This window comes from Emydura macquarii, unplaced genomic scaffold, assembly GCF_026122565.2.
Source record: "Emydura macquarii macquarii isolate MOO-44397 ecotype Brisbane River unplaced genomic scaffold, CSIRO-AGI_Emac_v2 contig_1119, whole genome shotgun sequence".
NCBI lineage: Eukaryota > Metazoa > Chordata > Testudines > Chelidae > Emydura > Emydura macquarii.
The window spans coordinates 970,129-996,801 of record NW_027131256.1 but is presented as its reverse complement, the minus strand read 5'-3'; the positions used below and the strand labels follow the sequence as shown (position 1 = coordinate 996,801).

At 43.4% G+C, this 26,673-nt stretch overlaps 1 protein-coding gene across 4 annotated transcripts in view; it reads right to left on the bottom strand.

Annotated features, from left to right (window-relative positions):
- Window positions 1–478: 478 nt before the first annotated feature.
- Window positions 479–26,673, bottom strand: part of KPNA1 (karyopherin subunit alpha 1) — a 99,104-nt gene continuing 72,909 nt past the window's right edge. For 2 of the 4 annotated variants that reach the window (XM_067545946.1, XM_067545947.1), the window contains exons 12-14: window positions 18,917–19,044; window positions 18,045–18,223; window positions 479–4,422 (exon numbers count right to left, since the gene is read on the bottom strand). In XM_067545946.1, the coding sequence (XP_067402047.1) occupies window positions 4,235–4,422; window positions 18,045–18,223; window positions 18,917–19,044 (495 nt within the window). In that variant the 3' untranslated portion in view covers window positions 479–4,234. Of the gene's footprint in view, window positions 4,423–13,996; window positions 14,608–15,687; window positions 15,910–18,044; window positions 18,224–18,916; window positions 19,045–26,673 lie in introns of those variants that run through there. The other 2 variants (XR_010919327.1, XM_067545948.1) reach the window with 2 other exon arrangements.

Sequence of the window (26,673 nt, the reverse complement as noted above, 5' to 3'; positions counted from 1 at the left end):
ATGAATGATAAGTTATAATTTGAGACCCAAACTTCGTGATCGTACAGATCGAAAAACCAGGAACTCTAATCATCCATCCTAAGATTCGGAGCCAGTACAAAATGAGGGCTTTTATCTGTTACTGGTCACACTGCACAAGCCGAAGCTAAGCTTGTAAATGGGTTGGAAGAGTCAATCTTGTTGTAGGTGAGGGTAATTTAATTCAGACTGGAGTATTACAACATGAGATAAAAACCTTTAGAAAAAAAATGCAGGAAATACAAGAACAGCTAAAACACAGAAAAAAATCATTGCAGAAGAAGTCTACTCTGAATGTTACTGTTACAAGCGTATGTTAATCCATATTGCATTAAGTAACACTGCCAACAAAATGACTCACGATAAATGAATTAAATGAATTAAATTTAATGTTCTATGTACAATCAATTTTTAATTGTACCAGCTTAATGTATGTAAAATCAAGGTACCTACCTTCAGCTGAAGGTATAAAGGTTGATATATTTTATTTTGTTTTGCTGAAACACAAGTAGTCATACCAATATGTTTTCTCATATCTGACAAAAATAATGCAAAGCCGATTTTAGTTTACAGACAATTAAGGTTAATGTAGAAGATGTTACCATTTTACATTTACATAATTCTAGTCCTGGTTTGGTTCTAGAGTTTCAAACAAAGGCTGGGCCATGGGGCTGTGGGGCTGTCCTTATGTTCTTCCTTTGAACTGTTGCTGATGTAGTGTTGTCTTTGTAGGCACCTGAGCATCAGCACAGGTAAAGTAAACTCCATATTTCTCATAGGGATCGTGAAGGAATCCATGTTTCCTTGATTTCAGAGATGGTCTTCAAACAAGATGGCCTCTTTCCAACTATGACGGCTTCCAGGGCAGCATTACTAAACAATCAATGGTTAAGAGCTAGAAAGTAGGTTTCTGGCCTAGATACTTGGTTTGGCTGTTTGGAGGCCCCATCAATATATCCTGACAAAACCCCTTAGTTGGATCCACAACTCTAAATCAAGACTGACTGGTGAAGGGGAGCACAGTCTGCAGAATGCTATTTTATATCCATCTTGCTTTTTGGTTGGTCCACAGCCAGGCTCAGGGTCAGATTTATCTCAAGAAGTAAAATAATCATCCACGGTAGATGCCCCATGGCTCCGTCTGGCTGAAGGTGGAAGGTATCTTCCAGAGCTACTTGCTGTGGAAGAACTAAAAGCTTGAACCATGTTGCCTAGATCAGGGCATGAATCTAGAAGCTCTGTGTCTATGGCCCCATCTACAGCCAGAGAGTACCAGCCTTCCAGGACCCGGCATTTGAAAGGAGGGAAAAGACTTTCCTATTGCCAAAGCTGGCATGAGGTCCCCTCTAAAAATCCATTCCAGATGGCACTGATGGGCCGGGCCCCCTGTGCTGTCCTGTTACAGAGTAAACTGCACAGAAGGACCTTAAGAGTTCTCTGAGCTTGGTACAAAGATGCGAGCTGGATGACCCAGGCCCAGACAAGGAGATAGGAGGCTGGCTGAAGCTTGTGGGCAGTTCTGAGCCCCCTCACCTTTCCCTGCCAATCACCCACCATCTCCTTTGCTGCTGCTGCAGCTCCTTCCCTGCTAGCTGTCTGCCAGATCTGACAGCAGCCGTTAGCGGTCACAGGAAGAAATGCAGCTTGTAGCTCAGCCAAGCATGTGGCAGAATTTCAGAGTTACCAGCTGTGTGACGTTTGGCAGTCCTGCATTCTCCCTCCTGTGGAGTGGGGCTAATGCCCATCTTACAGCACTGAGACCGTTAGCAGGTGCGCAATGGTAGCCAGGCCAGGGCTGAAACAGGAATGCAGGCTGATGAAAGTCCTCAGCTGAGGATCTCAGACACGAGTTAGCACCGCCATTTACAGATGGATTAAGAGAGGTGCAAAGAGGTGAAGTAACTTCCCGAAGGTTACACACACCACATGATAGAACTGGGAATAGAACCCAAGAGTCCTGACTCTCAGTCCTATCCTCCATGCACTAGACTATGCTGCCTCCCATTAAAAATGGATTCCTTTCTGCTCTGAATTCACATACCCACTGGCATAAGTAACAAACACCAGCCAGGTTCCTTACATAGAAAGGCAAGCCACTCAGTTTAAATGGACTTTGTTTTAATTCACTTATTTAGAGGCAACTGTCATTATTTCCTTAGGGGGACGAAGGAGAGGAGAGGACATACAACAATGCACCACATTGTTTTCACTAGCCTGGGGGAGAAAACACACACACTCTGTGTGTGTGTGTGTGTGTTTGTGTGTGTATACATACAGAATAATACATCTATATATACACAATATATATACACACACACTTTGCTCAGATTTGTTTACAAAATATGTAGCATTTTCATACCATCCAAGAAAAGGTACATGATTTTAAACAAATTCTATCGAAATGACATGTTATTGGTAATTTACACTTAAAATCTAGCACAAAAAAAAAAAACCAAATGACAAAACAAGATTTTGCAATTAATCAGTGCTTCTAGAAAGAGAAACAGTTCAAGTTACCCTTCAAGAAAGAGAAACAGTTATTTATCATATGATATAAAGGCAACAATGAGGGTTTTTCTGTTTTGTTTTTAAATTAATCCCCTAATTTAATCTCTAAAATTACAAAGAATTGTAGTCAATTTACAGGTCAAGTGCAGTAAACCGAATGTTCCTTCAGCACAAAGCAGCACAAGAGAAAGTAACAGGGAAGGTGGAGGCTGATGGGAAAAGAAAGGGAGGCAACAGGTGACTTTCTGCAATGCCCACACAAGTCAGTCTCTGTCCTCAAGCACATACTCAGATGAAGACTATGTTTAAAGAAGAGGTCACACAGAGCTGATGCTTAGGCCTTTCAGCAGTTTGATAAATGTTTTTTTAAACCTGTATCCTGTGAGTGGTTGATGCTCTTGCAGGGGTTTGTCACTGAATGAAGCCATAAGGAGGATCTCGTAGACAGTTCTGCCAATAGCATTTACCACAGATGCATGACTCTGCAGTCGTGGCAACTTTTGAAATGTTCATTCTGGGGAAAATGTGTATTCCACAGGTCCCAAATGGCTTGAGAGATGTAGCCCAATGCAGGCGGGAGCAGAGCCCGAAGAATCCATTACATTCAGAAATGCAATTGCCACCTTTCATCAGATGCTTATGATCCGAGCAGGCTGTGGAGCCAAGAACACACTGCTAGCAGAGGGGCTGTCTACAGCTGCGAATGACAGCTGTCGTGCACTCAGCAATGCCTTCCAACCATGGCCTGAAGGAACAATTCATTCTATGCTAACTCATCTGGGGTCATTAGAGTAGTGAAGGGAAAATGGAGGAATGGGATGGGAGAGTACTGGAAGGATGGGATGTAGTGTCACAGTATATTTGTTAAATAGACCTTGATCCGGAGGGTTCTGTTTTCTGGAGTGGGCTGGTAGGGGCATTAAACAGGAAGCTCTGTTTCATGAGGCTGAAAGTAGTCAGGAGAGCTATCTATCATCACAGAGTCCTCCTTGTACTGACTGTTTAGCACGTTAAGATTTTACATCAAAAGGTAATTTACAGAACAGAAACCAGTTCAAGTTAAGCTGCATAGAAAAATGTAAAGGGGAGAGAGTAGGGATTTATCATCTGGGACTAGGCTAGTGGGGACCAGAGTCAGGAGCATGAAGTCAGGAAGGGTTCAATGTTAATGAAGAGGCCACATTGTGTCAGGGATGGGGCAGGGTGGGAGTTTCTCCATTCTAGAAGCCAGTTTTGAAAGTCGCTTTTGGGGTGGTGATAAGACTGACCTACTCACGAGTCCTTTTGGGTGGAGAGGAGACGATGAGAAAGAGTCCAGATCTCCAAAGTGGCCTATAGTCCAGTTTAGGAGCTCAATTTTGTAACAGGACAGGTTCAGTTGTGTTCCATGTACCTGGTAACTAGAAAGCATGTCCACTGGAGGCTGTAGTTGCAGGGGACAGAGTTACTCCAATATTTGTGAAGCGTTCCATATGCCAATGGCCCAGGCTGGCACATAAAGCCAAGTAATCAATCTGATACATTTTGTGTGAGGATTGAATGCAGTTCACAAAGGCATCCAAGGAGGCACCCAGGGAAGAACATGGGAAGGGAATGCAGGTAGACAGGGAATGAGAGGGGTTATTGAAAACATTGAAATCACTCCAAGGGTGACTCAAAGCTTTACATTAGGACTGTCTGGGTGGAGGAACAAATACCATGGGGCACCTCAGAGCTGGAAGCCCTCCATGGGAGCCTCACACTGCTGGAAGATGTACTGCTGCTGGCTGAGATCCACTTGTGGAGCAATACTGCTGTCCTCATCCTCTGGCCCAAAGTAGTGCTCAATCAGATCAAAGGCCTTCTGATAGATATCCTGGTTCTCGTGGCTCTGCAAGAATTCAATCTTATCCAGGCCTATATGGGAAAGAAGCACACAAGAAGCATAGCTCAGTCCAGGGCAGGTAGACATGCTCTCCCCATCCCTCCCGCTAGAGATAACAAGCTCCGTCCCCCTCTTCCCCCCACCAGAAAGACCCGTCTGCATTGCAGAAGCTCTCCTCTTTTCCACCACAACCAAAAAGACCAGGTTCCATGACATAGGCTCTTTGTCTCCCACAGCACAACCAAATCACGAGGTGAAGCTCTAAGAGTCTGAATAGCAAGGTCTTGACACACTTTCCTGATTAAACTGTGTCAACGGTATGCTTGCTGTAGTAGTGTTCACAAAGTGTTTGTGTGTGCCAGAGCCATTGCTCTGTGTGCATAATGCAGCTGAACTACAGCAAACAGTGTTTAAAGTAATCTGAAAAGTGTGTGTGTGGGTCTATCACGTTCTCATCTGCCTGTCACCCAGCCCAGCAATTAATTCAATTAACCACCCTCCAAATCAATCTTGTCCCCACATCAATTCCGCCCCCTCTATTCCCACACTCATCAGTTCTGCCCCGAGCAGCCCCACCTCTGCTCCTCCTGTAGCTCCTGGGATACTTTACTTCCCTCTCTCAGGCCTGAGAGGACTTCAGTGGTGTCCCCTCTCCCACTTTCCAGGCCAGGAGTTGCAGGGAAAGCAGAGGAACAGAGGAGCTGTCCCATCATTCACAGGAAGGCATACGGGAGGAGAGAGCAGAGCTGCTGGGCTCTCTCTGCTCCCTGCTCCTCTCCTGTGAGAATGGTATTGGTTCGAGGAAAACTTTGGCTGCTTCCTGCAGAAGGTCTTCTTAGCTGCCCTTCTCCAGGCAAGTGGATAAAGTGGCTAAGCAGAGGGAGAGTTCCCCAGGGCAGTATTAAAAATGTGCATCCTTCAACTATTCAGCTTGTTTTTTCAAAATTGTATTTCCTGGATCTGGGACCTGTTTGGGCCTGGTGCATTTTAAACACTGAAAACAGGCTTTGCACACAGACGGGGCACAGGGGCATGACAAGGTCAGGTCTGGTAGCCTAGATTTAAAAACACAATGAAGTGTAGTAGCTCCAATGCACAGTGATACTGAGGTAATGATATTTAAGTCCTAGTGACTGTACTAAGTCTCTGGTACCGTGAATTCTGGCAGCTTTCTGTGTAATGAAGAGCTGCACTGTGAGAGGCCGGAGTGGAGGACTCCTGCTAATCTGCCAGAATTTCTGGGACAGTGATGTAGAGAAGAAAGTTCTGGACTGCCAAGTCCTCTGCCTGAACTTCAGATAGTTTGTACTCCTGTTGGCTTCCAGTGTGAACAAGCAGCACTGTTGCAATGTATGTAACACAAAGGTACGCCAACCTGAGGCTGATATTCATGTGATCCTGATCTATGATTCTATGAAGGCCCTACACACTTGTAGACGAAAGGTGCCAGGAGGCAACTGTAGCACCAAAACATCTACTTCTTCTCCATTATCCAAAAAGATCTCTCCAGTTCTCCAATGAACTGTGACAGAAGATGCAAAATGAAGAAGTCATGGGCAGACGCAGACGGACTACAGCAGAAAGAATGCCTGAGACTGCACACTAGCTATGGAACACACAATGCAATCCTTCCTCTCTTATCACAGCAGCCATTAATCATGCCCACTAAACTAGTACTGACCACAAATAACCAGGAACTGCTGAACTCAGTTTCTGAACCCAGCACTTCTCATGGATATGAATTATTCACCTACTCCTTAGGAACGAAATTCTGGACATAGGTCAGATAATGGCCTAGTGGATGGGGGCAAGCAGATGTTTTGATTTTAGTAAGGCTTTTGACACTATCCCACATGACATTCTCATAAGCAAATTAGAGAAATGTGGTCTAGATGAAATTACTATAAGGTGAATACACAACTGATTGAAAGACTGTACTCAAAGAGTAGTTATCAATGGTTTGCAGTCAAACTGGGAGGATGTAGTTAATGGGGTCTGGACCCTGTCAGTCCTGGGTCTGGTACTATTCAATATCTTCATTAATAATGCAGTGGAGAATGTTAGTATTAATTTTTACAACAGCTATTTTTAACTCTTTTTTCCTGTAAATCACTTACTTTTGCATTTAAAGTACCATATCTGAGCTTTATTATATTATTCTTTGCTGCCATAGCTTTCAACTGGCAACATAGTTTTGTGGTTTTAAACCCTCTCTTCTCTTAAGGTATGTCTATATTGACGGCGGCAAATTTGCCTCCATCAGATCGATTTATCCGGATTGACTGTGTGGAAGTGAAGACCTGCTCAATCGATCCGGAAGTTGATTTAATAAAACCACCTCCCCAAAAAGTGTAGCGCTGCGTCAACGGGTACGCATTTCCCGTCAGCGCAGTGCAGTGGAGACGGTGCACTAAACAGAAGTTATGAAGTCGATGGGAGTTTCGCAAGCTTCTCTGTGTAACTTGCATAACTCCTGTCGACTACTGCCAAATTTCGCCGGCTGTGTAAACCAGGCCTTACTCAGAGTGCTATATTTACCAGCCACTGGTTTTTTGACTTTGCTGAGCTGATTCTTACACATTTTATTCATTTCTTAAGGTGGTATATTGTGCTTGTAAAACCTGAGCCACCAAATACAATCTTTGCAACACAGCTGCCTTAGTCTGTGCTTTGTAAAAAGCTCTTTACATAGATATCAAAAGTTCCCTCCATTAAAATTTCAGAAAAACAAAAGTACAAGTGGGGTGTGTGTGTGTGAAAAGCAACCAATTAGCCCTGTGAGATAATTTTAAAGTACAGGCTAACAGCAACAACATTCTTTAACATGCCAACTGTGGCTTTAACCCTTAACTCTCCAAACAAAAAGAAAATGTGGCAGAGGAAGGGGGGAGGAAGGGAGAAGAAGCAATAGGGAATGACTTAGGAAGGAAAACCTAAGCCAAGAAAAGTACAGACATGTGTTAGTACCTATTCAGTCCACAGGCTGTGCCCAAACCTCTGTAAAATTTGTTTAAAAGATGTAACTTCTTGAACAAAGGGAGTGTTCATGGTGTCTCCTGACCCTTTCTATGGGCATCTCTGGACTGCCTTCTCAAATATGTTTCTCGAATCAATTTACTGCAAACCCCTATATCCTTCAGAGTTTAACAAGGTATTAGATCTGATCCTTCTTCTCACTACTCAGCTTACTATAGCTGAGGATGTGCACACTGAATTTATAACAAGCGTGATATACTGCCAATGTGCCCCTTCGCAATTCTACACCAAAATTTTATACTTGTAAAAGAAAAGACCTGCAGAATCTTGTTCAGGGGAGAAGGCAATACCCCATGTTTATTGTAAATATAAGATCGTTAAAAGCTATTGCATTCACTCATTCACACACCCATTCACACTCACAAGTTCTTCAGCTGGTATGATAGAGTTACCAGTCCTGTGTGTTGCTCGAGTCAGCCTAGTGGCCAGATAGGCTGAACCCGAGAGGGGAGCCGGGCCTCTGTTGGTCATGATCTGATGCTCCATGATGATGATTGCAGAACGAACCCAATGAACGCATGTTCTCACCCCATCTTTTATAGTAGTCAGTTCCCATGCAATCCTATGAGTCTTGCTGTGTCACGCAGCCTCCGGATTCTGTATGGTAGTTCATCACGTCAATTGCAAGCATGACCCTCCTCTTCTTATTTCACACTTTATTCTGTTCTCATGGTGGATTCTCCCGTGCTTTAGGGTTGTTTATTTGCACTCTTCAGCCTTCAGGGTCAGGATAATAGTTGCAGTTGCACTCCCCTTTTTGTTATCAGAACAGTTTGGACTGGTGTCTCTCTTCTTATCTATTTACGCCCTACACACACATTCCCCGCTCACACCCAGAAAGCAATTAATCAAGATATTTTTAGGTTCAATGGTACAAATTTCAGAAAAACAGCAAAGTGGCAGAAAAACAACACAATGGAGTTCCCTTACATTAAGCAGTAAAGAACTTCATTAAACAATAATATTCCTTATATACAAAAGGAATTATAACAATTAAGCAAGAAGTCTATCGACATTTAATTTACTTATGCAATTAAACAGGAAATCCGTATCTGATTTATTTATACATCTCTTTGGCTTACATTACTACCTGTGCTGCCAACCCATTGGTCATTACTGTATTCAGTACTGTATTCCAGCAAGCGAACAAATTTAAAACAATATGGATACATTCTTGTTCCTGCCAGTGGCATTTGATTTCATAGTGCATCAGCGTGAGCTGCAGGATGTCAATCTGACCAGGATGATGAGGGGTATTGACAATTGGTCTGACCAGAGACTGGTGTGGACCAAAATGCAGCTAGCCATCTGTTCCAAGAAGTGTTAACAGTCAGACAAAACCATAAAGACACAATGTTCAAATGCTCAAGCTCTTAGATAAAAAAGGACTTCCGCAAATGTTTTCAGAGGCTTTTCCATAATCAGACAGCCCTGTAATGGGCATCAAGGCTGAGTGGAGCAGACTTTGTAATATAACCCTCAGTTCTGCCAGTGACGTACTAGTCTTTAGCACAAGGAAACATCAAGATTGGTTCAATGAAAACAACTCAGAGATAATGCACATAAATTGACTTTCTGCATGAGGCACATAAAGCATGGTTATCTGACAAGACTTTGGCCAAGACTTCTCCTACCACAGTTTTAAGTAATCTGCCCAATCTAAGATGTGTATAATGAAAGATGATTGCTGGAAGCATACAGCAGAGAATATCCAACAGGCTGCAGACCAGAAAGACTTTAAATGCTTTGACTATCAATTGAAAACAGTTTTTGGTCCCTTATTTCACCGTAGTGTTCCCATCTGTAGCGCAAATGACACGAAAGCCATTATTGATCGCTTTAATAGTCTACTCAATAGACCATCTGCAATTTTGGAAGCTGCTGTCAATGGTATACCACAGTTCCTGATACACAAAGAACAAAGAACTAGCTAGAACTAGACTAGCTAGTATTATGGAGACAGAAGCTGCCATAAAAAATTGTCACAAGGAAAGGCTTCTGGCTTAGATAGAATACCACCAGAAGTCTATAAGCATAGTGGTTATCACATGCCTCAGATGCTCATGCATTATCTGGGAGCAGGAGACCATGCCTCAAGACTTCAAGGATGTCCATATATACAAATGCAAAGGTGACCAAATAGTCTGTAATAATCATCATGGTATCTTGCTTCTTTCCATTGCTGGGAAGATTTTTGGCACGCATCTTGCTCAACAGACTCTCCACCATCACCCATATCACCATCTCAGAGAGTCAGGGTGGCTTTCGTGAGGGAAGCAGAGCAGCAGATATGATTTTTGCTGTTTGCCAAATATAGGAAAAGTGCCAGGAACAAAACCGTGATCTCTATATGATGTTTGTAGACCTGATGAAGGCCTTCAACACAGTTAGCTGGGAGGGTCTAGGGGCAGATCTTGCATAAAGCTGGATGCCTGCACAAATTCATCCCCGTTGTGTGCTCATTCCATGACAGCATGCTGGCTTAGAGTGCTGGAAAATGGTGCTTCATCAAAGCCTTTCTTTGTCACAAACAGCATTAAGCAAGATCTGTGCGTTGGCACCTACGCTCTTCACCATTCTCTTTAGTGCGATGCTGTTAGATTCAGGGTATTTACATGCAATTCCACAGAAATGGCAGCACCTTCAATCTCCATAGTCTTCATGCTCGTACTAAAGTGATCGCCTGTGAGAGGTTCCTCTTCACTGATGACTGTGCACTCATAGCACATATTGCTGAAGACATGAAACACCTAATCGATAGCTTTTTTAGATTGGCAAAACAATTTGGACTCTCTATTAGCCTCAAGAAAACCAAAGTGCATTACTAGCCTGCTCCAGTAAAAATGTATTCTGACTCAGAAATCACAACTGATAACACACTGCTTAATATGGTAGAAAAATTTTGGTATCTTGGCAGCACTTTATCTACTAATGCCAGGATCAATGATGAAATCATGCAACGTATTTCTAAAGCCAGCTCTGCCTATGTTTGACTTTGTTGCTGCCTGTGGAATGTGAGAGACATTCGTCGTCACACCAAGATTAATATTAAGCACTCTTCTCTACAGCTGTGAAGAACTTGAAGCAACTACAACATTTTTAAAAGTGCGGTGTGCATCTTATCTGTAACATCAAGTGGTCTGACAGGATACCAACCATCAACGTTCTGTACCGGTGCTGCATGATTAATGTTGAATCACTAATCATGCAGGAACAGCTTCGCTGGGCTTGTCACCTCGTACATATGGATGATACGCGATCCCCCAAAGCCATATTTTATGGACATTTGAAAACAGGAGCACGAACACTGGGACTCCAATGAAAACAATATAAGGACACTCTCAAAGCTCATCTAAAAGTTGACCAAGTCAATCCAAATATATGAGAAGCTACTGCTACTGGGAGATTAGGATGGTGGCAGAGCTGTAGGTCTGCAATAAAAGCCATCAAGAATAGCAGAACAGAAAAAGCCAAAGAGAAGAATGAGGAAAGAAAGCAGGCTGTGGCAAACATGTGCAGCCACCTTTGCCTGATGTGTGGAAGCATCTGCAGAACCCCTATTGGTTTACATTCATACAAAAGACACACTGAAACAAACTCTCATACTAGTACAGAAGACTCCAACTGTGTCCAATTCTGGGTGCTATGCTTTAGGAAAGATATATAGAGGCCTGCAAATCCACGGATATCTGCTTTATATCCGCAGATGCGGATATATGCAGATCATTTTTGCGGATCATGGATCAGATGCAGATACAAATTTTGTATCCATGTAGGGCTCTAAAGATATGGACAAACTGGAGAATTTAGAGGAGAGCAACAAAATGATAAAGGGTTTAGAAAACCTGACCTATGAGGAAAGGTTAAAAAAAACCTGGGCATGTTTAGTTCATAAAAGAAGACTGAATGGGGACCTGATAAAAATCTTCAAATATGTTGAGGGCTGTTATAAAGAGGATGAGAATCAGCTATTCTCCATGTCCACTAAAGGTAGGAGAAGCAGTAATGGGATTAATCTGAAGCAAGGGAGATTTAGTTAGATATTAAGAAAAACTTTCTAACTGTAAGGGTAATTAAGCTCTAGAACAGGCTTTCAAGGGAGGTTGTGGAATCCCCATCACTGGAATTCTTTAAGGACAGGTTAGATAGCCATTTGTCAGTGATGATCTAGGTTTAGTTGGTCCTGCCTGAGTGCAGGAGGCTGGACTTGATCGTTTCTCAAGGTCCCTTTCAGCCCTACATTTCTACAATTCTATAAGATGATACCCTTCCTCTCAGAGAATAGCCTTTTCCTAAGCAGACCACAGTGCTGCTAGAGTTTAAGAAATTATTGCTCAATACAACTTCTCTCTCCTGCTAACACTCAGGATTTAATATACCAGTTTCATTTATCTTAGCATTTTATAGTGTTCATCACCATAGTGCCTGAGCACTACCAATAAGCAGGCTAACTGAGAAGCTCAGCAAAGATTTCCTGAGGGGAAGGAGGAAGTTAGAACAAATGAAAGAGGCCCTGTAGCTGTAGGATTAAGGGGAGCAGAGATCCTGAACAGTGTCTGCTGTAAAGGAAAAATACTGTGGCTGAGTGCCACCAACAAAACTCATAGGGTATGTCTACACAGCACACGAGGCCCAGGTCTGTGGGGCCCAGGCTTGTGGACTTGTGTTTCCAAACACATGCTTGAGTGTTCACACTCAGGCCTCACAATCATGCTGGAGCATCTATACTGCACTATGCAGACCTGAGACTCAGAACTTCAGCTCCTGTAGGCATACACGATTGTATCCCAGGGTTCTTAGTGCCCTCATCAGCCTAAGTATTCAGTAGTTTTCTCTATAATGGTTTGTGGAAGAACTCGTCTGCCCATCATACAGGATTTAGCCAGAAGTGTTTTGGGTTGTTTTAGCCCATGAACACATCCAGATGAGCCATTTTGTGTCTGCACACTCCCTGCAGCCAGAGCTGCCATGGATCCTGCCCAGGTGGAAGAACTTCTCTACCTCATGCTCTCAGTCCAGTTTCAGGACACAGGCGAAACATTTGCAAAGTGCTGATGGACATTCCAGTGGCAGTTTTTGAACTGCGGGAGGCAGACATGCCAGCTTCAACCCAGCTAATGCTGCTCACACCTGCCGTTGCCTTAGCTGTAGATTCCCTCTGCATAGACGGGCATTTCTGGAGGAGGTCCACCAGCACAGACTGGTGGGGTCACATCATCATGCGGACCTGGGATGACCAGCAGGGCATCCAGAACTTTTGCATGAAGAAGTGGACGTTCCTGGAGCTTTGTGATCAGCTTGTCCCTACCCTCTAGTGCCAGGACACAAAGATGAGGGCCAGCCATACCAGTCCAGAAACAGGCCACTATGGCCATCTGAAAGCTGGTTACCCCAGACTGCTCTTGATCCATGGCTAACCAGTTGGGAGCTGGCAAATCAACGGTGGGGATTGTTGCGGCAAAGATTTGAGAGTCCATCAGGAGTGTGATTTACCCAAAAGTAGTGGGTATAAGAAACGTTCCTGAAATAACTGCTGATTTTCAGAGAATGGGGTTTCCAAATTGCTGGGGCCACTGATGGGACTCGTGTGCTTATAGTTTGCCTACTCCAGGGAGCATGATTATCTAAACCACAGAGGATACTACTCCATCACTATGCAAGTTGACGACAGGGACAGATTCATGGACACTAATATGGGATGCACTAGCCGGGTGCATGATGCCAGGGTGTTCCAGAGATCGGGACTTTACCTTAGTGGAGAAACTAGAACATTAGTCCCGCCACATAACATTGTTATAAATGAAATTACTGTCCCCCACTGTTATTATAGGAAAGCTTGCTTTCCCTTTGTTGCCAAGCTTATAAACCATGCCTTTATTTCAGAGGACCTGGCAAAAGAAGGTTCAACTACACAATCAGTTGCTGGAGGCTGGTAGTAGAATGTGCATTTGGCAGATATAAATCCCTTTGGCACTACCTTCAAAATCATTTGGGTGCCGGTGTCATTAATACAGTCCACGTTATTGTGGCTTGCTGTGCCCTGCATTGTTGGAAGACAGGATACTGGGCTAGATGGACCATTGGCCTGACCCAATATTGCCATTCTTATGTTATAATATTTGCGAGAAGAAGGGGGAATTTTTTCACCAGAAGTGGACTACGGACACTGCTGGATATCTGAACTGGTACATACAATCAGACAAGGCACCTGTCATGACTGGTGCTGGATCCAAATGCACAGCAGAAATCAGGGAGGCTTTGTGCACCCACATAATGTATGAAGGGAAATTAAATGGTATGTGGTTGTTGTGTGTGAGATATTTTTGTAAATATGTAGGTATTGAATATCATGAATTCTGTAAACACTTTCAGGAAGTGTATGAAGGTATGTTATGCATTTTATCAAACTGGAAATATACTGCCATACATAGTTTATGGATTACTGTAATGACAGTTTGTAAATTTTTAATATGGAACTTTGACTTTGGGTATTAGATGACATTCATTAAGGTTTGTGCCACGGTTATGATAACATATAATAAAACTTGTTCTGGTCGCCTTGTGTGCAAATCCAACATTTTATTTCACACAGGTATTTACATGTTGCAACAATCAGTAATGCAGACCTGCTGCCATTATGGTATGCAGCACAATTGTATTTCCTAACTTTCACAAAAAAAACCACAGTGGAAAGGTCCATGTTCTCCTTCGCCTTTCTGGCACATTTTGGATGTGCAGGACGCACCTGAACAGGAGAGGATGAGTGCACATGTCTAGTCCATGTGCCAGTCACCCCCTGAACTGTCCTAAGGCTGTGGGTCTGGAGCAGAAGACACTGGCTGTATTGAGCCCTGTAGTCTGGAAGTCATCAGCCACAGTAAGTACTTGAACATCAACTTCTGCTGTGCTCTATCTTCCTTCTTCAACCGGTCATCATGCTCCAAATCTGTCTGCCATTCTCTTCTCTTGTTGTGCAGCCTCTGTCTTTCTCTCCACCCTGCAAGCATCCTTATCTTTTTGCTAGTCGAGCTGGGTCTTCTGGACCTGGATCTGCTGATTCTTTGTTATGGAGCAGGTCTCCCATCAGCTGATTTTGGACTCTCTTTCACTTCCCCTGCAGTAGATGATCTGTACACCCAGGCTCCTGGTGCCGTGTGTGATTCCTGTGGAGGTAGCACAGCCTTGAAAGAAGAAAGACAGAGAACATTATTTTCTGAGCATGGCAAAAAAAAAAAAACCATTTCACGGTTCATTACTTTCATTCACAGTCAAAAGATGCACGCTTTTTAATCAGTGGTCTGTATTCTATTCACACAAAACATCATCCACTTCTGACATCCTTTGGAACAGCAATGAAAACCAGAAGATACCATGGTAAGACACACAAAAAACTCAATTCTAATTATTTCTGTATTCTCTTTTTTTATGGGGGTGAGGTTTGGAGGGTAACTTATAAGTGATCTATTTACAAGCAATGGTTGTTCAACCCTGTCAGGCAGGGCACGCTCTGGAGATCATTGACAGCCATCTGTTTGTGCTAAGGAACTATTTCAGCATCTAATGACTGAATTCCACATTGCAGAATGGAGAGGGCTCGTGACTTATGCAGCCAGACCTAATAAATATGCCCTGTCATGGAACATAACAGACTATCTGGAGCTCCTATTCCATGAGAAGTCAACTTTTATCACCAGCCAGAAATGGTGAAAAATTGTGATAAAATAAACAAGACACTGAATTAGCATGGAGATGCAGTACAGCCTCATTAGGACCCTGCATCCATGTAAACAGCCAACTCACTGCCACCCATTGGGAGTCTTAATACTGACATGCTCTGCTGCAGTTTGGACTCTTATGTTAAAGCCAGCAATGGACCAAACACATCACAGTTTTGTTTGGACTTAAACAGCCAAGCTTTTGGGGGACTCAATTCACAGGCATTTAGGAACAATTTGTGCATGGCTGATTTATAAGATGCGCTGTATTATACGGGAGGGGTATGTGAGGTTATGAATTGTGGAGCACCAACCCATATGTACACAAATTAGTGAGTAACTAACAAAAATTTCATAACTAGTTGTGTAACTTTTCCTCCTTTTACTGTGTCCATTTTTAATCCAATGTGGTGGGCTGCAGGGGAGGGAAGGGGAAGCTAGGTGGATTGGCATGGGTCCCACCCAGAATGAAACACACAAATCCTGGGTTATATTAATAATTGAATAGGCTCATAAGCGGGAAATCCTTCCCATTCATATACTAATAAAAACTAACCTGGCAGCAGAAACTTACCAGGATCCAGTGTTTGTTCTGATGCAAGTTCTGCAGGGGACTGCTCCACAGGGATGTCCCCAAAAAGGTCTTCAAAGTATGGACCGATGATGTGCTGTAACTGCTCTGGGCACCATAGTTTCTTTGGTTACTGGCCTCAGCTCCAGTGTGACTTCTTGCCCTTTATCTGGCACCTGGCTCGCCTCAGGTGGTGCCTGTGACAACGGGGTTATAAGATCGCCATGGACACTGAGCAGTGTTATGCACCACTGGGGCTCAGTACAGATCCCAGTACCTGGTCAAATTCCTTGTAAAAGAGGCAGGAAGATAATGGCACCTCTGGGAACATCCTTGACTTTCTGGTAGTCTGTCTCAGCCTCTTGGTCTGCATTCTGCATTGATCTGCCATCCAGTAGATCTCCAATGCTGCCAGCCACTCATATATTGTTTTATACACATAATTATTTCTCATGCTCTTACTGATGTCAAATGTCTTGCTTGCCTCACATCAGAGGTTAACAAGAATCTGTTCCTCTGGCCAGCTAGATACACACTTGATTCAGGACTTCACCTTTCTGCTGGCTACAACTAAAACACAAGTGCTGACTGTGTTTGTTGTTTCCAGTTGAGCAAACATTGAAATGAAGGTATAAAAATCAAGCAGCTGTTTTTTAAACCGGGAGGTTGCTTCTGGTTCCTGGGAAACAAGTGTGGAATTGAAGGACTGTGAAACACAACCCTAGGGGATTCAGGAATAGTGTTTGCAGACTCTCCGGGCACGAGACTGGTGACCCAGACTAGAGCTGTGTCTACACTGCAAAATGCTTGGGCTCTGAATCACATCACAGTGGGAGTCAGGGTCTGACCCATCCCACCAGGGTCCAATGGCCCGAATCAAGAGGGGTTACTGGCTCAAGCCAGACTAATTTCTGCATGGACGGAAGGGGGGCTTGGCCTTCAATCTAAGTCTGAGACCAGGCTTAGTGTGCTGTAGACGTACCCATAATTGGCACAAACAGAATAAAAAGTACATTTGCATATACTGCTGTGACAGAATGTACTCATGTCCACATCCTACACACTACTGTAATAATCTTTGTACAAAGTATGTCTTGTAAGATATCATTCAATTTGCTGGTCAGTATTGTCCTGATAAAACGTGTGTGGCAACACTGTATAAATGTGAAGTTATAAAATGTTCCTGTATGACATTAACAACACATATTCCAAACTGAGGTTGGCAAACAGGTCTGTCTCAAACAAAAGAATGTGTGCTCTGCTTAATTTGCATTAAGCAGTAAAAAGAATCATCAAACAGGAAGGGAGTTCAAACAGGTGGGAAAACCAGCAGGGAAGAGTCTTACACAGAGACACACTGTCTTCTGACTCTCAGCTGGAAATGTTTTCCAAGACGGGGACTGACATCATAACAAGGAGGAACAAATGTCTCAAGGTACCCTCTCTTCTCTTTCTATCCATCAATTCACCACACAAGAAGGGACAAAGGAAGTAGCAATTAAACAAAAGAAAGGATCCTGGCTTAAAAGTTTGGCCTATAAGACTGATGAAAGAACATGCAGTGAGAAAAACTTTGCTTTGAATTTAACAGTTTGTTAAGTCAGGCACTAGTTGTGTTTCATCTTTATTTTTCTTATAACCATTTCTGACTTCTGTCTCATTACTTGTATTCATTTAAAATCTCTCTCTTTGTAGTTAATAAACTTGTTTTTACTATTTTATCTAATCCAGTGTGTTTAAACTGAAGTGTCTGAAGAACTATTTGAAATAATAAACTAGCATATTATTATCTTAAAGAAATAATGGTTTAACGGACTTGTATTGTCCAGAAGAGGGCTCGACAGTACAGGACACATATTTCTGGGGGAAAATCTAAGACTGGGAGTGAGTTGGGGTCACCCTGTACTATACCCAAGCTGGTAAGAGCCAAAGTGTGGCTGGCTGGCTCATACACACACACACAGATATAGCTGGGAGTGACTTACATGCTGGAGGCTGTTTGTGATCAGTACAGACTGGAAGCTATAGCAGCAAAGCAGTGTAAGGGGCACCCAAGGTAAGAGGGCAGGAGTGACACAGCTACTCATTAGTCTAGATTGTATCCTGGCTGTGTCACAACTGCCTCCCAGTTGTATGTGGGCAGAGCTAACCCAGGAGGTGGAGCACACTAATGGATGGATGCTCGTGTAGGAAGAGTTCTTTTTCAATGGGTTATGACGAAAGATGATGATAATGAAATACTCAAAAGCACAGTTCCTGGGCTGCTTCACACCCAAAGGATTCCTGAATACTGCCATCTAACACCTGTCCTCTACAGAGATTTTGCTCTTACCATATGCTTCTTCAATAAGAGCACAGTAAGGATTAATGCCAGTGCCACTGCGCTTGGCTTCCTGCTCTCCGAGCCTCAGGATATTCTCCAGCCCATTCAGTGCCACCTGCACGATCTTTGAGTCCATTACTGTTAGGAGGTCACAGAGCGGTTTGATACATCCCAGTTCTACTAAATATCTGAAAAACAAAACACACAACATGGTCAATCATTTGGATTAAGGTAACCTGTGTAATGAGACCATACTGTCTGGTGTTCAGTGCAGAGGACTAAGAACCAAAACAACTAAGTAACATTAACTCACTTGGGTAAAGCATCATCTATGTGACCGCCACCATCTCAGCTTTAAAAATGTAGAAACTGAGACTACATTTGAGCAGGATTTGTTCATGTACATAAACCACGAAGAGCAACGTACCAGGGATTGGCTGGCTCAAGGGGTTGGAAATGGGCCTTTGAGCCATTCTTCTCCAGTTCACCAATTATGAGTCTGGTCCAGGTTTACTGGAAGCTGTTACATTCTGACTATGATGGTCTCTGTGAAATGAGCAGGAAGGTGTCTCGGAAAGGGGAGATGTTTCTATTACAAGAAACAGCCTCACAACTGGTTCTTTCATGGGCACTCTCAGTCGAAGCCAAGGATTGAATGGACCATTCATAACTAAATTCAAGGCTAGAAACAGCCTCTGATTACTCCCGAGGAGTGAGATACACTGGAAAGAGACAGCAAAGGGAAAGTGAGCATGTCAACTGCCTATGTTGTATCTGCTCCCAAGAAAGAGGCTTTCCAACTTCAGGGTTCTTAGTATGGTACCTTTCACATTAGCATTACATTCACTCAAACATTTAGAGCAACTTCCACTGCTACTTACTTGATCTGTTCAGCAGAGCCTCCAGATGTTGCATTTGTGATTGCCCAAGCAGCTTCTTTCCTCGTCCGAAATTCAGCTGTTTGCAAAATATTTATGAGGGCTGGGAAAATGTGGGCATCTATGACTGTCTGCAAAAGGAAGTGACACAGAAGCTCAGAGTATCAACTACAAATAGAAATACAACTTCCTTGCCCTGAGATGTCTACTTCCAAAGCTCAGTACAATGCAATAAACAATGCAAGATGCCTCCTTTATGGGTCAATCAGCAATCTTCAGCCTTACATTCATAACCTCAGTTATTGTTCAAATCTATGTTTATTCTATTAGCTTTTCAAAACCAATGCAACTGAAATAACTATGGTACTTGATGCCTTACTGAATCAGGCCTTATTAGCAATGGAGTGTTGTATTTTACATTATGGTTCCAGGTGGCAAGCCATTCAGCTGTAGTCATTATACCAAACCACCAAAAAGTTCAGAAGGAAGACTAATAAATATTTGAGTCACACAAAATTGCCATAGGGTGAGACAATCGAGCATAGAGAAAATGAATCACAAGACAAAAAACCCACACAAAAAGAGTATATATCCACTGTGATGGTTAACTGTTTAGCACATCAAACTGACATTGGTCAACCATATATTCTGTAAGTAATTCAAAGTTAAGATAATTTTCCCTGGGAAAATAGCCTTTTGCATTAACTGACAAATGAAACCAGCTGAAAACCAGTTTAGCCTCAAGCACTAGGACAAGTCTCTGAAGTATTTATGTATGGTTTTTTTAAGTGACAGCAGCAACTTAGGATTCATTTGCAAAACTACTATCTATAAATGTAAATCAGCATGGAATTGTGAAAGACAAATTATCTCAGTCAAACCCATTTTCTTTTCAGAGATCTATATAGAGGAGACCCAACATATTTAATATTACATTAAAAAAGCTATATTCAGTGCACTGGACGGATGGTACTCAGTGAATGAGGCAGCTTGTTCAATATTTATTTTTACCTATATTGGTCCCAGGATATTAAAGAGACAAGGTGTGTGAGGCAATATGTTTTATTGGACTAACTTCTGTTGGTGAAAGAGACATGCTTTTGAGCTTACACAGAGCTCTTCTTCAGACCACTCTATTTATTTTTACCGTTTTTTTAATGTGGGGCATCTTATCTCACTCACTTTTCGCTAGTCATCCCATGCAGTGAAGGGCCTTATGGAACACTGCTTCATTTACCATACAATCTGTGCACTGAATGAAACAATCAGTGGTCCTGGAATAACAACGGTATGTGTTCATGTAAAAGCTATCATAATTCATACCCAGAAAGGGAGCAGAATTGTTATACAGAATGCCTTAACTCCAATATTTTCCAACATCAGGATGCTTCACAGTGGAAGCATAGCATTTTTTTAGTTATTTTTCGCATGGAATTTTTTAGGAATCCAACACAATTTAACTAATTATTGAGGCAGGAGCCCTTGCTTCATTACATACATATATCCAGAAACTATTTCCATCTAACCCTACAAACTAAAACTGGAATTCTACTCAACTTTTTTTTTTAAAACAACCACACCCAAATCCAATGGATTGTTGAAGGATGGAAAAACTCTGCCTTAGCTGTGACTGGCCAAACTCCCACCATGTGAGGACAGTTTTGAAGAGCATATCAAAAAAACATCTTGGCAACAAAGATTTAGTTGTCTTCGAACATAAGGAAACTAGATATTGGATCACCATTATAATATGAATGGAAAATGATGAAGAACTACTTCCATCATTCTTCAAGGGCCCGCTGGCATCTGAGCTTCTACAAGACCTTATTTGTGCCTGTACACAATTAACTGTCTATAGTCCAAACTATCTTCGCTGTACAGAACTGTGTACATACCATGGCAATGAAGACTGTAGTAACCCACACAATCTCGACAGAGATCATAATGATGAACAAGTTGATGATGATGTTGACTAGAAATATCACAAGCACTTATTACATTTCAGTGATATCTGTACAAATTTATTATTAGATTTTTTTTATCCTTTAGACTGGTGGGATGCTTTGAGGTCACGGAAATCCAATTTTAGGTCTTGGAATAATACACAGACATTAAACTTACAGAAATAAATACATGTATTTCAAAGTGGTCATTTTAATTGATAGAATTGTTTATCCTTGTTTCTATGGTAATGGCACCACTTGATAGCTCCATACCTCATCTTAAAGTAGACATAATCAGCTTTCAAATGCTGTGTGATGTGCATGTGGGTAGAGAGGATATATTAAGTCAACCACATCGGTGGTGTCTGCCTATATGATTCAAATCCTGTGTCATCACTGACAGAGAGAGTGAGAGAGCTTGAACAAGACACCAGCTTAGCTTTCCTTGAGCTGGGAAAGAGGAGAACAGGAGTTCAGATTTCAGCTCTTCTAATTGCTATTTATCTGTCCATGTGGTCAGGGACCGTAGGTCTTGAACCCTGGTCTACATGGCTCTTTGGCACTAGTAAACTCCAACCTATCACCCAGTAACCTGCTAATTGCCATCAGAATAGGAGCTTAACTCTGACAGAAGATGCCAGTTCTGGAATCCGGTTGGAAGAAAGCTGGGGGTCCTTACTGGTTCACAGTTTCCACCTAAACCCAGAACAGGAACACAAAGTTGTCCATGTAACTGGGTTCTCCCTGGTTCACACTGCTTCCCTTGTGATACCTGCTCCTACTGCCTGCTGCTGATCTCCTGGTAACCTGACCCTCCCTGCCTCCTGACACCAGTTTGCCTTCTGGCCTGTCCTGGACTCTGACCTCCTGATATTGGACCCAGCCTGACTCCTGCTCCGACCAACAAGTCAGAACCCCCATATCCTAGTCATGACAGTTTGCCAAAGCCACAAGAGAAGTCCTGGTGCCAGAAGAATGGACCAGCCCAACTCTTTGGGAGTACTGGACACACTCAAGTGAGCCACCCACCTTCAGGCAGACAACCAAGCCCTACAGGTGTGTGTCGTCCAGCTGACCTTGGAGAACCAGCTATTGCAGGAGCAAGTCATGCAGTTGCATGCTGAAAACACTGCACTCCAAACACGGCTCACGCAGCCCTGTTCCCCGATTCCACTGCCAGAATGGTTTGATGGTAATCACCAGCAACTCCAGTGTTTTATAAACCATGCCACCTCCTGTTCATGATGCACCCTCAGTCTTATACTTTTGATCATAAAAAGGTGAGCCTGGTTATCAGCCTGCTGTCCTGGGAAGCCTTAGGCTGGGCCTTGGAAAGTGACAACCCATTACTATTGAACTGGGAAGTCTTCCTCCAAGGCACATAAGTACTATTTGATGAGCCGCACTGAGCTTGAACATTGAAGGCTGCCCTAAGGGAGCACCAATGGTAGCTTCCTATCCTGAGCAATTCCAATGCCTCCTGGCCGATACAGACTAGAACAATGCTGCACATAGGTACCAGTTCCAGTGGGGCCTGCAAGAAGAAATTCAAGACAAATTAGCCTATGTAGAGACATCTGTGAGTGTGGATGCCTTTGTGGCTCTTGCCATGCGTACAGACAATTGGTTATGGGAATGAAGAGAGAAAAAAATAAAGGTCTTGCAAAGATCACAGTACCTGGAGTGAAGAGTTGCACCACTCCCTCCCCCTGAGCCAATGCAGGTGGATATGGGCTGTCGATGGCTCACCCACACAGAAAAGGAATGATGATGCCAGCACCATCTGTGCTTCTACTGTGGTGAATTACGTCAGTCCACTTCTGCCTGCCCCATATGAATTTCAAGGAAATAGGTGAAAGAGCTCGGCCGCACTTCAGTCTTGCCTGTAACATACCAGAATCATCGCTCAAGGGCTCCCCATTGGCAGGTGCTGATCCAATTGTACAAAATCCCATCTCACCAAACCTCATCAACTCAGGCATAACTGACTGCTTCATCGATGCAGAGACAGCCTGGATCCTGCAGATTCCCCTGGAATCCAAAGCCTCTCCTGACCTTATATAGGCTATTGACAGTGCCCCCTTGTCTTCTGGTCCATTAACAGAGGAAACAGCCCCCATGGAGGCCAGGACTCACGGGCACTGAAAAACATTACCATTTGTCATGATCCAAATGCCACTTTCCCCTGATCCTTAGTATCTCCTGGCTGGCTCTCCACAATCCCTGTGCTTGCCGCCAAATAAGCATAGTCTGTTTTCCTGACCCAAGACAGCCACTTTGACTATCTCATAAAGCCCTTCAGGTTGACCAATGCCCCAGCCACTTTCCAACATTTTATAAATGATGTGTTCCAAGACATATTGAACCAGTGTATAGTGGACTATCTAGATGACGTATTGATTTTCTCTGACTACCCTGAATAGCATAACTCTCACGTCCAAACAGTCCTGGAACATTTACGGCAGCATGGCCTTTACACCAAGCTCAAGAAGTGTGCCATCTATCAGGCCTCCATGGAATTCTTGAGCTTCATTTTAACCCCAGAAGGGAACCAGATGGACCCATGCGAGGTCCAAGCTGTCCAAGACTGGCCGATTCCCCATACAGTATGCAACCTGCAATGCTTTCTGAGGTTCACCAGTTTTTATAAACTATTTATCCTGAACGTTTCAAAACAAATTGAGCTCCTCACCACTCTCCCCCAGAATGATGCTCAATTCCATTGGTCTCACAAAGCCCAGCAAGATTCAATCAGCTGAAACTCACCTTTACAACAGCACCCATCCTGATGTTACACAAGCCTTCATTGTAAAAGCTGATGCCTCTAGCACAGCAATTGGGGCTGTCTTCTCCCAGCAACTTGGTCCCAAACAAATGTTACACCTGTGTGTTTATTACTCAAGAAATCTCACCCCCCCCCCCCCCAGAGCTAAACTACAAAATACTTGATAAGGAATTCCTGGTGATAAACACCTTTTCAGAAATGTGGCACTAGATGGAAAGAGCTCATCACCTAGTCCAGGTATTCACTGACCATAAAAACCTGGAATGTCTACATAGGGCGAAAGCCTTAAACCAATGATGGCTTCAAAAGCCTTAAACCAAACAATGGCTACTTTTCTCATGATTTGATTTCATCATCAACTATCACCCCAGATCCAAAAATGGCAAGGTGGGTGCACTGTCCTGAAGATACATTACCAAGCCACAGGGCCTCATCCTGGGAACCAACTATCATTCTCAAATCCCATAACTTTCTCTGTGCAGCTCATCACCAGGGTATAATATTCAGATTGATATGCTCTGCCTCAGGAATTCCACCTGATGATCCATAAGCAGCCGCATAACTCCCAGAAAGGGATCACATATGTAGGGTATCAATCACATTCATGTTCCCCCTGAAACTGCAAGAGTTGCAGTCCTGCAACTATGCCAAGATTTTCCACCAGTAGGACACTGGCATGTTTCTGGATCAAACGACTAATATCCCGCTCCTTTTGGTGATCCTGGATGTACCCGACGATACAGTCATTTACTGCCTCCTGTGATGTTTGTGCCCATGCCAAGACACCAAGCCACAAGGCATGTGGTCTCTTCTAGCCCTTAGACACCTCATCTTAACCCTAGCTGGCCATCACCATAGACTTTATTGGTGAATTACCGGAGTCCAACAATTTTACAACAATTTTGACTTTACACTTTACCAAAATGGCCCACTTCATTCCTTGCACAGGCCTGCGCTCTGTTGAAGAGACAGTCCAACTATGGATTAGCCACGTAGTCCACCTCCACAGCATTCCAGAATGCACCACCTCCAATCAGGGGTCTCAGTTTATGGCCTGGTTCTGGCACAAGGTCCTGCACCTGATGTGAGTCTGCACATTTACCTCCACTTACCACCACCATTACAATGATCAAACAAAAAAGGACCAACCAAATTCTTGAGCAGTGTCTGCACTGCTATATCAGTCACCACCAGGATGATTGGTCTTCACTTCTCCCCTATGCAGAATTTACTTACAATGACACAGGCCCTGAGTCTTCAGGGCAAACCCCTCCTTTTTTAAACCAACTATGGGGTACCACCCCTGATTACACCTGCAAATTAGCCCCATCCTCTCCCAACCCGGCCACCTCAGACCTGATACAGAAGATTCATCGGACCCAGAAAGAAGTGAAGGGATTCCTGGAAAAACCAAGAGCAGACTACAGATGGCATGTGGACCAGCATCAATAGCAAGGCTGCACCTACTCCGTGGAACAAAAGATATAGCTCTCCATGGAGTACCTCTGCACAGACAGAGCTGCTTGTAAGCTGAATTTTCAATTCCTTGGCCCACTCAAGATCCTGCAATAGGTTAATCCAGTCACTTTTGAACTACAACTACCTTGCTCTCTGAATATTCACCTGGTGTTTCATGCACCATTTTTGAAACTCTACACAGAAAATTCTTTCCCTCACAGGACCCAGCCGCCTTTTCCATCAGTAGCAGGCCATGAGGAATACATGGTTCACAAAATCCTGGATTCTGAAAGTAAATGTTGCAGGCTCTGTTACCTTGACGACTTGGTATGGTTCTGAGGAGCACACCTGGGAACCTACAGAAAATGTGCATGCCTCTGTGATTGTACAAACATCCCATAGGAAGCACCCTAAAAAGCCTGGTCCCATGTTGCTCTGAGAGTGCCCTCTGGGAGGGGATGATGTCAGGGACTGCAGGTCTTGAATCCTGATCAACAGGACTCTTGAGCACTAGTAAGCTCCAACCTGCCACTCCGTGACCTGCTAACTGTCATCAGAACAGAAGATCACACTCACAGAATCCAACTCGCAGAATGCTGGGGATCCTAATTAGATCACAGCTTCTATATAAACCCAGAACAGGAACACAAAGTTGTCCACAGCAACTGGGTTCTCCCTGGTTCACACTGCTTCCCTTGTGATTCCTGCTCCTACTGCCTGCTGCTGATCTCCTGGTAACCTGACCCTGCCTGCCTCCTGACCTCGGTTTGCCCTCTGGTCTGTTTCGAACTCTGACCTCCTGGTACTGGACTCCTGCTCTAACTGCCAGGTCAGACCACCCACATCCTGGTTATGACACCTTATTCACAAAGCCCATGAACCCTAATCCAGTTTAAAAAGTAAATTACTAGAGAATTTATGCAAGGTCACTGCAGGTAGCCAGCAACAGAACCCAGGTCTGTAAACATGGCAAAAGTCATCACTGCACTATACTGCCTTTCACAGTGAATGAACCAGTTTTAGTTACCATATTTCAAACCACACTCCTGTCTTAGGAGCCCAGGATAGAATCCAGGATTCCTGATCATCTGTATTCTACCACTGACTAGAAAAAGTTGTGTAACCCACTGAGGAAGTGTATGTCAAATCCTCCAGTGGCTGTCTATGAAGGAATCAGCGATACAAGCTACTTGTGTCATTCAAGTAGTCAGAGTCTACGCTAGGGAACTGAAAGTAAAGGGATTCAAACACTGGTACTCGCCTATGTGGAGGATGTTATGGTTGCATGTGATTCACACAGTGAGAAAACCTCACACAGGTTTTGTACTTAACTGTGACCAATGATGGATGACCCGTGGCTTTGCTTCTCAAGTCTGTGATTTCATAGTAAGAATGAGTGATGATTGGCAAGTGTGTGTGTAAGTTTTGCGCTGGGAGATTTGTCTTCAGTTGTGTCTGGTAGTAACAGCAGGGTTGTGCTGGGAGATTTATGTTGAATTATGCGGGTGGTGAATAATAGGTGTGCTACCCTGAGGGACTAAGTGTGTTTGGGATTATTGCATCTGATTGTTGTA